This window comes from Nelumbo nucifera, chromosome 1 (genome assembly GCF_055504915.1).
Source record: "Nelumbo nucifera cultivar China Antique chromosome 1, China Antique-T2T, whole genome shotgun sequence".
NCBI classification, from domain to species: Eukaryota; Viridiplantae; Streptophyta; class Magnoliopsida; order Proteales; family Nelumbonaceae; genus Nelumbo; species Nelumbo nucifera.
Window position 1 is genome coordinate 164,591,387 of NC_142649.1, and position 12,208 is coordinate 164,603,594.

The 12,208-nt window shown below is 35.3% G+C and overlaps 1 protein-coding gene across 1 annotated transcript; it reads right to left on the reverse strand.

The window, feature by feature from the left end:
• Positions 1–4,249: 4,249 nt before the first annotated feature.
• Positions 4,250–11,442, reverse strand: LOC104612432 (putative prefoldin subunit 4). The gene is made up of 3 exons (XM_010279844.3): positions 11,266–11,442; positions 11,048–11,158; positions 4,250–4,660 (listed from the first exon to the last, which is right to left on the reverse strand). Exons 1-3 carry the CDS (start codon positions 11,272–11,274, stop codon positions 4,400–4,402), a joined length of 381 nt encoding a protein of 126 aa, XP_010278146.1. The 5' UTR covers positions 11,275–11,442; the 3' UTR covers positions 4,250–4,399.
• Between the last annotated feature and the right edge of the window lie 766 nt (positions 11,443–12,208).

Below are 12,208 nucleotides of genomic sequence, written 5' to 3' on the forward strand. Positions count from 1 at the left end.
GGTGATTCCGAGGCCATAAGGAGAAGAAGTAGACTTTTCCTATTGAGGAAGGAGACCTTTGTCCTCACGCCAGTCGTTAGACAGACACCATTAACTTTTGCCACGTGTTCAATGAGATCCTCTACGAATAAAGTTTCTTTTTCTCTTGAGGATTCTTACATGGCACGTGTTGGTTACGTCATTTTATGGGTTTTCTCATGGTCATGTGTCAGGGTAGGATCTTGGTCCAGCTGGCGTGTTTGATCATCTCATGGATCATCATCGAGACGCCTTGTCATAGCTTGTTGTGACTGTTAGAAGTGTAAGTCACATGTAAACAAGTATCATCGGTCTTGGGCTTTAACTATCGTTCGTTACGGTATGAGCTGCTATTCTATGCTCATCGCAGAGTTTTGGTAGTATATTAGGTCCATCACAGACTTGCGGTATCGTTTTATGTCCATTGCAGGTCTCAGGTAGCACTCTTTGCACATCATAGGTGAAGGTACTTCATGTTCATCACAAGTGTGTAGCCTTACATTACTTCGATAAAGTGTCGTGCTATTATAGAAGTGTCTTAGTTACTCTGGTACATTAGACATTGTTCATCGCCTTGTTTAATCTAATCGCTCTATCATTTCAGATTGGGATCTCTCTTAGTCTTTGTTTAAAGTCTTGATTGTAATTCCAATAATGACGAGTTACATGTACTTACACTATGTATTTCCCTCATCCCGTTTAACATGAAAACTTCTTGGGCATAGGAGACATTTAGAGATTCAAAGCGGATAACTTGATCATTCAAGTTTTTATGTGAAAAAAGAGGGGACATTCGAGTTTAACATAAAACAAAGGGGACTCACAATTTTTTTATTGCCATCTATTGTTATTTTCTGATTTTTAATCATTAATTATTGAAAATGATAAGAAATTAGTGCAATTTTTGTTATTTAATGTTGAATTTTTATTGTAATTAACCATTATTTTCTGATTTTTAATCATTAATAATGAAAAATTATCAGAAATTAGTGTAGTTTATTGTCATTTAATATTTATTTTTTATTGTAATTTACTGTTATTTTCTGTTTTTAATAATTAATTATTGAAAATTATCAGAAGTTAGTGTAATTTTTTTTATTTAATAGTGAACTTTTTATTTTGATTTACTGTATATTTCTATTTTTAATCATTAATTATTAAAATTATCAGAAATTAGTGTAAAATTATCAAAAAATTACTGTAATTTATTTTATTTAATATTTAACTTTTCTATTTTAATTTACTGTAATTTTTTTATTTTTAATCATTAATTATTAAAATTTATTACAAATAGTGTAAAATTGTCAAAAATTAGTGTAATGTATTGTTATTTAATATTTAGTTTTTTATTGTACTTTACTGTTATTTTATGATTTTTAATAATTAATTGTTGAATATTATCATAAATTAGTGTAAATTTATAAAAAGTTAACGTAATTTATAAAAAAAAAAAATAGTGTAATTTGATCCCAAGTCTCTACAAGTCAAAGATCCAACCAATTGAGTTGGTAGGAGGAGGGTAAGGCAGTTGCGGCTAGGATCTTTGTATTGAGGGGGCCAAGTTATATAAATAAATAAATAAATATATATATATAATTCTTTTGGTTTATGGTAATGAAGAAATTATGTTAAGTCAATTGCGTTATATATATTTGCAACATAAACAACATAAATATCACTATAGAAAATCAGAAATGCATAAATGATATTAAGGGTGAGAGGACTTCCATATCAGTTGGTTATAAGCTTTATGGCAACTTGCAAATCCAGTACTACTTAATTCTCAATGTAATTGACTTATTTTTCAAAACAAGAAAAAAAGTGGAGGGGCATTAGAGAGTTATAGAACACTTCTTAACATTTTAATGGGTTTTTTGTTTTGGCTCCGCGATGGCGGATGGGGATAGGGCCAATAGGCTACCATGAATATGGATTAGCTGAACACGTAGCTGTTCAACAGGCTATGAGACCAATAATAATGCACCATGCCGGTGATAAAATACGTTGAGAAATTAAATGGTTGTAAGGCCATGCATTTTATTATTGGCATGTTATCATTAAGGGAAAATTCCCGATTAGTACCTTGTACTTTGGGCCTAATGCCACTTTGGTACCCGAACTTTAAAATGCGATAATTCAGTACTCAAACTTTTAAAACGTGACAACGCAGTACTTGTTGTTAATCAGCCAGTAAGTGACATTTGAAAAAGACAGAAATGCGCTTCAAGTGTTATTTAATTTTCTTTATCAACCATCTAAATGTTGACAAAAAATTAACAGTCCCAAATCTTTGCCTTTTCCATTCAAGAAAGTTGGGGTCATGCTTGAGTGGACATTGTAGTGACCCTAACCTTGATAAAGATGCAAGGATTTGAGACTTAATTTTTTGTCAATGTTTGGATGGTTGATAAAGAAAATTAGATGACACTCGAAGGGCATTTGTGTCTTTTTCAAATGCTACTTAATGGCTGGTTAACGACTAATTAACAGAAGGTACTGGATTGTCATATTTTAAAAGTTTGGATACTGAATTGTCACATTTTAAAGTTCAGGGACCAAAGTGACAGTAGGCCCAAAATGCAAGGTACTAATCGAGAATTTCACTATCATTAATTCCCTTAACTGTTATTGCATTCAGCTAATCCTTACTCGTGTAGCCCCTTGAAGCGATATGGAAAAGAAAATCGTTTGGGCAAGACCCAGCCCACTTCTGTCCCCAACTCCAAGAGCCGGGCTGGGTCTTAGCTTTCTCCAGGATGACTCATGAGAGGTTCATGACATGACATGAAAGGCTCTAACATTGCTTCCAATAAGAAAGGAGGCTCTAACATTTATTAACTGTTTGATGGAATTCAAGTATTCAACAGCTATGCTTTAGAGTCATCCAATATTCCAATTCTGAAACTATAGAGTATAGATTTGTTTTTGTTTTTGGGGTATTTGTAGTCCAGGAATATTTTGGTATTAATAATAAATAGTAATTTCTACTTTTCTCACTGGGGATCCTAAGGCTGAAACGTATGGCCTGAAATACAGTTGCAGCTGCTGCTACTATTAGTGTTTTAATTTCTTGGTGACATAGGCTATTTATAGCTTATTTAAAAAAAAGAAAAAGAAAAAATATTGCCATCTATAAGACCGAATAATAGGTGGCAAGCGGTGTATGCGTTTTTAGTCTTTGGTTCCAATCAGGATAGAGATGACAGACGAGTTCATTCGGGGGTACTTCAGTCAGTATAAAACCCCAACTTCAGGCAATCTTGGCATTTAAAAATGTTTGATGTAGTTCCAATGTATGGGTGCTGAAGTCATTCATTTCCCATGGAAGGAAGACCTGCACTCTGTCTCAAGGTCATAATAGTATGTCGTTTACCTCTCCAAAGTTGTATTCAAGTAATGATCGGGTGCAATGGGGGAAACCGAAACCTCCTACTAGAGTTGATAAATGTGGATGATGCAGTGGACAGGTTCTCTTGTCTTGTGGGCTAGGTCTAGTTTCCATGCATCGCAACGGATCCATTTTGTGATGCTCATGCCTTAGGCATTTAGCTTCTTTGAAGGGGTAAAGTTTGCTTAGGAACTTCAGTTGTCTAGCTCTATCCTTGAAGTTTGGCGACTCCAAAGTTACTGCTGATCTTCTGTTGGTGGACTCTGCGTTACATCCATGGCACCAGGCGGCTGAGATCGATTGTAGCCGATTGCAAAGTCTTCGTTTAAGGCTTTAAGCCTTTCCCCTTCTTCAGTCATCAGTGTGCTTCACTTCTAGAAATGTTAATATGGCTACTCATAGGGTACCCAAGACAGCACTCTCATTGTTAACAGATTGTACCTCCAAGCAAGTTTAATGAAATAGTTTGCTTAAGGGCTTTCTTCCAAAACAAGGAAAAAAAAAGAAAGAAAAAATGTGGTGTTTTTAGATTATTAGGCCACAATGATATGTTTCAGATTAGATTGTGCATTTTGAAACTCACCACACCATCACACCCCTGGTTGTGATAATGTTCTATACTGTGATGGTCAGCATCCCTCCCAAAAAGGAGGCAAACTGGCACAGTATCAAACCCACAAAACTGCAGGCTCTCTATGACATGGCCAATGAATGGACCTATCAATTGTCACACTTGCTATCTTGTAGGCTTGGCCCGTTGGCCAGATCCAATATTCTTCTCTGTTTCAAAATGCAACGGAAGTTCGAAACCATTCACTGCCAAAATTAGCAATACTCCCTTGGTTGTATCAAAATCATTGTAGGCTTTGAGTTGGTCAATAGCTTATAAAACCAACAGTTAAAAGAAATTCTGGGAAAACATTGACTATGATAACAGTCATTCTGGAGTTCACATTATCCCTCACGACAGGAAATTGGTAAATCATAAAAAAATCAATCCTCCTCCAAATTGATAGAATCCTTGAACTTTCCATACAAAATCCTCTTTAGCTCAGCCATCTGTGCAAGAACTGAATCCTTCTCTTCTTCCAACTTCTCCAAGTTCTTACTAGTCACCTCTTTCATCTGTTCTATCCTGCTCTCTACTTCTTCCCTTGGCATATGAGCAAAAACCTCCCCTATCTGGAACCTTACCACCTCATCATCTGTTAGGATTAACTCGTTGCTTGCATCTTCTAGATTCTCATTCATTTCCTGCGAAGGAGTACTAGCCAGAAAGTAATTAGACAAGTACCTGAAGAGAATCATGCATAACCAACAGAAATGAACAAACTATTATTGTTTTTTTATATCTAACAAATTATTATTGTTATTATTTGATAAAGTACCAATTTATCAAAATCTTATTGGGAGCATTGGGCAAACACACTAGAGTTGGAAATTGAACAAGCTGAAAGACAAATAATGAAGCAGAAAATTTCCACAAGTTTGAGAAACCATGGATGATGTAAAACAGACTTTTTTTTTCTTCTTTCTTTCTTTGTTTTGTTTTTTTTGATGAATCTTTATTTTGTTTTGGATGATCAAATTTCTCAAAAATAATCGAGTTAGAATAACAAAAAAAAATGTCAACGGTAGAGATAACAACAAAAAGATTGTAGTTAGAGCAGTCAACCTCCCCGAGTCAAATATACTGCCACACCAAACTCAATTAAGACCTTGAATAGTCTTAGTAAAAGAAAGAAATTGTCAAACATCACTTTTTTTTTTGATAAATGAAGAATTTATTAATGGAATAAACCAAGAGGAACTATTACAGAATACACTGGGAGAGGTACGAGCTGCAACCTCTCCAATCCATCAAGAACAAAAAGGATTACAATTGAGCCCAATACAGATGCCCTATTTGCCCCTTGCTTGGCTAAACAATCAGCCATAGCATTGGCAAATCTCTCTACCCATTGTATTGTAACATCCAAAATCCTCGTCAAGTATTTGAATCTTTTAAGTTCATTTTTGAAGCACCAAACTGTAGTCTCTGGTTTTTGTAGCCACTCCACAACCACCTGAGAATCACCTTCTATTAGTAGCTGCTCCACTCCTAACTGTACAGAAAACTGTACCCCTTGTAGTGCAGCTAATAATTCTGCCCTCGTGGAGTCCTCCTCACCTAAAGGACCTGAAAACAGAAAAGTTACAGAACCACTTACATTCCTTATAACCCCTCCCATCCCAGAAAGACCTGGATTGCCCAGACTACTACCATGAAAATTTAACTTCATGAAACCTTCAGGTGGGGGTACCCAGCTCTAAACATCATATTCAAGCAAAGAAAAGAAAACAAGGAAAATCTTCACTATCAGTAACTGTGTAAACTACTAAGAATCATCATCATCACCCAAGCCTTAAACAAGAATCCTGTTTCACCATTATGTTCTGTTTAGTGCCATATCAATTGTTAAAATTATGGCACTTAAATCATTTCTGACTACTTCAACCCATGTCCTTTTTGGTCTACTCCTAGCCCTTTCTAGCCCCTTCATCAGCACCAGCACCAGCACTAGCACCACCATCATCATCCAAGCCTTATCCCAAGTTCCCAACCACATTCGGTTGGCAGCATGAATCCTGTTTCACCATTCTGTTCTGTTTAGTGCCATATCAATTGTTAAAATTATGGGCACTTAAATCATTTCTGACTACTTCAACCCATGTCCTTTTTGGTCTACTCCTAACCCTTTCTAGCCCCTTCATCAGCACCAGCACCACCATCATCATCCAAGCCTTATCCCAAGTTCCCAACCACATTCCGTTGGCAGCATGAATCCTGTTTCACCATTCTGTTCTGACATATCCATTGTTAAATTATGGGCACTTAAATCATTTCTAGCTACTTCAACCCATATCCTTTTTGGTCTACTCCTAGCCCTTTTAGCACCCCCCCCCCAGCATATGTAAACTAACAAAAAGATAGAAATATCCATGGATTATATACAACAAACGTTTCTTAACACCTAAGAAATCAGACTTAGAAATGGATCCATAATCTAAATCCCAAATAGCACCTAAAATCTTAAAAAGATAAATATTTCAATCCAACACAAAATTTTCCCAATTTTCTAAAAAAACATGTAGAAATGGCAGTGCTGCACTGTACAGGACAGTCCTTACTTATGTTGGGAATTGAGAGATGGCAGTGAGACAGTCCCTACTTATGTAGGGGTCGGGATCCCCAGCCAATGGATCTTGATTAGAAGACAAAAGACCATATCCATATCAAGAACATAACATCAAATAGCTAGAGAGAAAATGCCTTGCGAAAACCATCTGTCCTCCTAGGAGAGGTTATGTTTGGTTCCTCAAGACAAATGACCCCACTAATATATGCTTTCTCCAGAATCAAGGTTGGCTTGTTGCAGCTTCAGTGTTTCACAGGGTTACCACCACCATTCCCACCTGACACATTTTATTGCAAAAAAAAAAAAGTTGGTCCACAGCTATATGGGATCTTGAGAGGGATGGACTAGCTACGGTCCTAACCTTTTGCTTTTTTTTGTGCACAAACCAACCCAAACTTTATTACAGAATAAATAGATATAATACAAAGCAGGGAAGATTAAACCTGATTGCTAACCAAAATAAACCAAACATACATGATCTAAAGGAAAACACTACTGTGAGGCCTCTGTGAGCATAAACCTCGTATACCCAGATACCCATACAAGCCTAGCATACCAGTATCAGATGCATACATACCCAATGTTGATGCCAGATGCTGCATTGAGGCTTAGAGATTTCTCAACAGCAGTATGCATTATAAACTTAATTAAATTTAGCAAAATATAAGTCTTGAGACTTGACTTCAAAAACTAGAAAAAATGAGTATGATATAAGCATATTACATGGGATACCCATACCAATATCCATGTCCAGGATTTTAGGAATTGGAGTGTGGTATTCTCGTTTCCTGAATCCATGTTCATGTATCCAAATGCGGGCATCATGGTCTTCATATTACTTGATTTTGAGGTAGTCCACTTGGATCTCCTGCAAGGATCTATTCACTCTATGCTGTAGGAAGCTCATTGTGCAACCAATAGATGATAGCATTTCCTCTGTTACAGGCTAAATTGGCAAGAGAGACTGCTAATTAATTGCCTTCCTTTAAAGTGTGTTTAAACTTGATTTCCATCCATTCCAAGCTTCCATTATCTGAGCTTTTCAGTGCCACAGGTAGGAAAATGCATATTCATATGCTTGGTAGACACGGATATGCACATATGTTTTTGGCAATGCATATATATGTAATATATGACAAAAATTTTCATAGCAAATTTTTAAATTAAAATTGCATTACACCCAAATTAACCATATTTGTCTTGATGTCTTCTTGCTATGTGGCTAAACTTTTAAGCGAGTTTTTAATAATAAAAACATAATATATCCAATAACATATTTTCCCCATACCTAATTTTAGTAATAATGATCAAGACATTGATCAGATAGGAAAATTTCTGAATAGGTCACTCTTTCGTGCCCCATGACATATGGATGACACTTACTGGATTATACGTTGCATGGACATTTCTAAATGATGCCATGTCCCTGTTGGACACTTCTATATTTAGTGTAAGTTCTGTGTTGGACAACATTGCCCAAGCCGTGGCCTGGCTTTGTCCATGTAACAGATTGGACTTCTTTTCCAAGTCACGTAGAATTTTGAAAATTTTAATTTAGAAAAATTGCTAAGAATAACTTTTGTTTGCATAGGGCACCTAGATCATCACTTTGCAATACATGAAACCTTGAAGAATATTCCTAGGGCACCTAGATCACTTTGCTAGGTAAATAGAGTAGCAGAACCAAACTAATGTTTATAGATATAAAATTCCATATCGCCTTGCTAGGCATATATAGAATTTCAATTTTTACTTCAGCACCTAGCATAAGTAATAGAGCCTTTCCAAGTTTGTGGAGTGCATGATCACTTGGGGATATCCCTTGCTTTAAAATAAGACAATATTTTATGTGTTTTTACAGAGATGCACAGATATATAAATACATAAATATACATATCCACTGATAAAGTTAAAATACGAAATCCTTGTTATTAATAATTATGATCTAAATCCTTTCACACCTCCAACATCTTTTCCTAACTTTATTCTTGTTGAAAGCTGAAAAAAAAACAAACCTTATTCTTGTTGAAACATCCCAAACTGTAGTAAATTATATAAGATATTAATAAATTCAAATACTTTGTTATTTCACTGGAAAATAATTCTAACCTTATACAGATCAGAATTTAAACCAACTACCCACTATCCATTAAAAAAGTGGTTAAAGTTGAGTATCTTGCTATGGATTAAAAACATCCTACCCGGTTTTTTTTTTATAAATAAAATCATCTTCCATTAATTCAAAGATTGGTTACATGAAAATCCCCTTAGAGGCATGAAGTGCCGCCTCTCCAAACAGCAAATACATAAACTACAACAGAGATTACATGAATGTTGATGTTAAACAAGAGTTACAATTGCGCCCAGAACAATGTTTCCCTATTTGTCCCTTGTTTTGCCAAGACATCAGCAAATGCATTAGCTGATCTTCCAACCCACTGTACTGTTATAGACATATTTCTTGTCAGCCATTTGAATTTCTTTAACTCATTTTTGTAGCCCCAAGTGACATCCTCCGGATTAACATCCTACCTGGTTTTATACTTAATGTCTCCATTTTTTTCCAAGAGGCTTTTTTTTAACAAAAAAACAAAGAAAAAAAAAAGTGTAACAATAACCCATGTACAGTGAGTGAGCATACAATGGGATTACAATCCCCTGCTTCTATGACTTGAGAACATAATTCAAGCTACAGTGCAGCTGGGGATGATCCCTGCACTTCGTTATAACTGGAAGTCAAAGTGTGGAATTAGCTTCCAAGTGCATTCTGTTTATGAGGCTACTTCTCTGTAGGTCAATGGTTCATTTCTTTTGGCAATGGTGGTTCCTTACTTGAGCCCTATTAGAGTCCTTGAAGGTGAGGCTGGATTGGATCAGTTGGCTCGTGAAGTGGGACATGTCCTCTCCTCTATAGCAGTGTTTTAAAAGCACAAGGCACAAAAAAAAAGCACAAAGGCCTTTTAGCACCCAAGGGGGAAGGCACATGCCATTTCAAAGCAAGGTGCAAATTTTTGAAAAGAAAAATAGAGAATAAAAGAAAGAGTAATAAACTGAAGAAAATGAGAAAAAAGAGCAAAAACTAAATTAAGAAATACTTGAAGCACTAAGTGACCCACAAATAAAGGGTTGGGGCAAAAGAAGTACCACAAAAGGAAAACCAACGGGATTCTACAATATCTGCCTGGTTTGAAATGATATTATTTTTTGGCTTATCATTTCATTTGGACCATAAGTTCATCTGACTCTGAAAAGATCTCAAAGAAGTAGTGTATTTTTTATATACACTACTTCTAAATGATATTTTTTACTTATCAAAAAAACAGTAGTGTATTTTTTGGTAAAAGTAAAGTATTTATTAATTATAAAATTATATACACGATGGGTCATAAATTAACAGAACATGTTCCCATTGCTGTATAATGTGGTATACAAAAAAAAATTACATAGATGAGACAACACACAAAATATCTCAGTTCTCCAAACTCTGGATTTACTGTTGCATTCAGAAAAGAACTAACTTCTTCCCTTTAACTTTTTTCCACAAAAACAAAGTCAAGGATTTAAATCTTGGTTTTGAACTGGGCTTCAATCTGGCTTGAAACCAAAGTTTTCTCTCAAATTTTGGAAGAACTCCAAAGTCAGTGAGAAGCCTCAAGAAGAGAAATCAATAATTTGAATGGAGATCTTACTTTTCCTATATTTTCTGTCATATTTTTTTCTAGATGTTTGGAACTAAACATCGAAATTCCATAAATGCCAATGAAATTTTAAGTCCTTGGGTCAAATGCTAGGGTAAACCAAAATCAAATAATTTCCTAACATCTTAGGATATGGAACTTATGAGACCAAGTATTTGAATGATCCTCAAAACTATGGGGTCACAGAGTCAGAATAACCAAAACTTGGGTCCAACAACCACTAAGTAAACACGTGGAAACATACAGCATGTGCACGATGCCAATTAAAACCATTCGAAAACACCCAATTGTTAGCAACTATCATGCTAACTTTGTAGGTAATGAGATAAAGTTTCAGGGAAGAAAGGACGCAATATGATTCCCAAGTTTGCCTTCTCCAACTTTCGAGGTGCAGAACCTAGTAGCCCATTTACTCTTGACAAACTCTCAGAAGAGAAAATGATGAAATATACAAGACTTCTCCTCTGTAGACACCAAAATCAAGCAGATACAGAAACATTGGCCAAGTCGACCTACCATCTAGAAGCATCTAAAGCACGTCTGAGTTCATATTTTGGTCCCCATTTATATACAAATACAGAAAGAAAAGGATGCTGAGGAAAGCCATCAAATAGAGAGAAATAAAATATGGGTCTCACTGATAATGAAGGCCACATCAGAATATCCAACAAAACCAAGACCCAAGCTTCAATATACACGAAGAACAATACAAAAAATTAAAGGAAACAAAAAAGAAGAGGGGGAAAGCTCCTTGCTGAAAGTACCTTAGCAATCTTGATCTCGTCCTCAAGCTCGTGAAACCTGTTGTTTAATCTTCCAAATTTGTTGATATTTTGTTGATCCTCCCATGTAACTTCCGTATCTGATCCTCCACCCTTCAAAACTCAGATAATGTCAGACTTCAAACCTTCACGAAAATGTTAAAATAAAAAAAAAAAAAAAAGTGAAAAAGAATGCCAGAACGAGGGCTTTAGGGTTTTGCCTGTTGCATCCTTGATTCTAAGAGTGTGAGAGCAAGCTTTAGCAATCACTAGCTTGCCAGCTCTTGGGCTTGAGCTTGACCTGTTAGGCTGTTACAACTTCGAAACTTCGATCCTTCCGGCTCAGGCTAGAATCTCTCTCGGCCTCGGCAGAAAAATAAAGGGCATATTGGTCACTTAAAAAATATAAAGGAAGTCGTTCACGTTTACTCGTTCTCTTCTAGACCCTAACGATGGTCTACTGTGCAGAGACCCAACCTCCCTTCATTTTCTATCAATCATAAAAACCTCCCCTGTGTTTTGATGTTAATAAAAAAGAACCTGCCTTACGGTTTTGAAAAAAAAAAGTACAAAAGCCTCTCTTTCATTACAAAAATGTCCTTACTACCATTAGGGTATTATTATATCTATACAATTTAAAAATTGCAGCATTCCATTTTACCCGAAAGAAAGGGAAAGGTAGGGAAGAAAATCTTGTATGAATTTTCTTACTTTTCCTTCAAATCAAATATAGCCTTAGCTTCTCCAAAGACCATCTTTATATGGTTCTTTTGCCATTATCAACAAAACGATGCAACTAGGGGTACTCACAGTTTAGTTAATTGAACCATAAAACATTTTTTGGAACTGAATTGATACTATCGGTTTTTGGAAAATTGGTTACCGAAACTGAATCGAAGTTAGTCAGTTAATCAGTTCAGTTTGTTGGTTTTTTATTTTTATAATATATATTATAAAAATATATAATAAAAAGTTATAAATATATACAAATTATTATATTTTAAATAATAAATAATATATAATATACATAAATATATATAAAATATAGAAATATATATATATATATATATATATATACCGGTCAGTTTGATTAACCGCTGGTTTTCTATATTGATTAACTGAAACTAAACTGGTAGCTTCGATTTTTTAAAAACACCGAGCTGA

Excerpts from the sequence above, each read along its gene's own strand:
- LOC104612432 (XM_010279844.3), bottom strand. Across the intron at positions 4,661-11,047 it reads ACGAGATCAAGATTGCTAAG|GAAATGAATGAGAATCTAGA; the intron begins GTACTTTCAGCA and ends ACTCCTTCGCAG.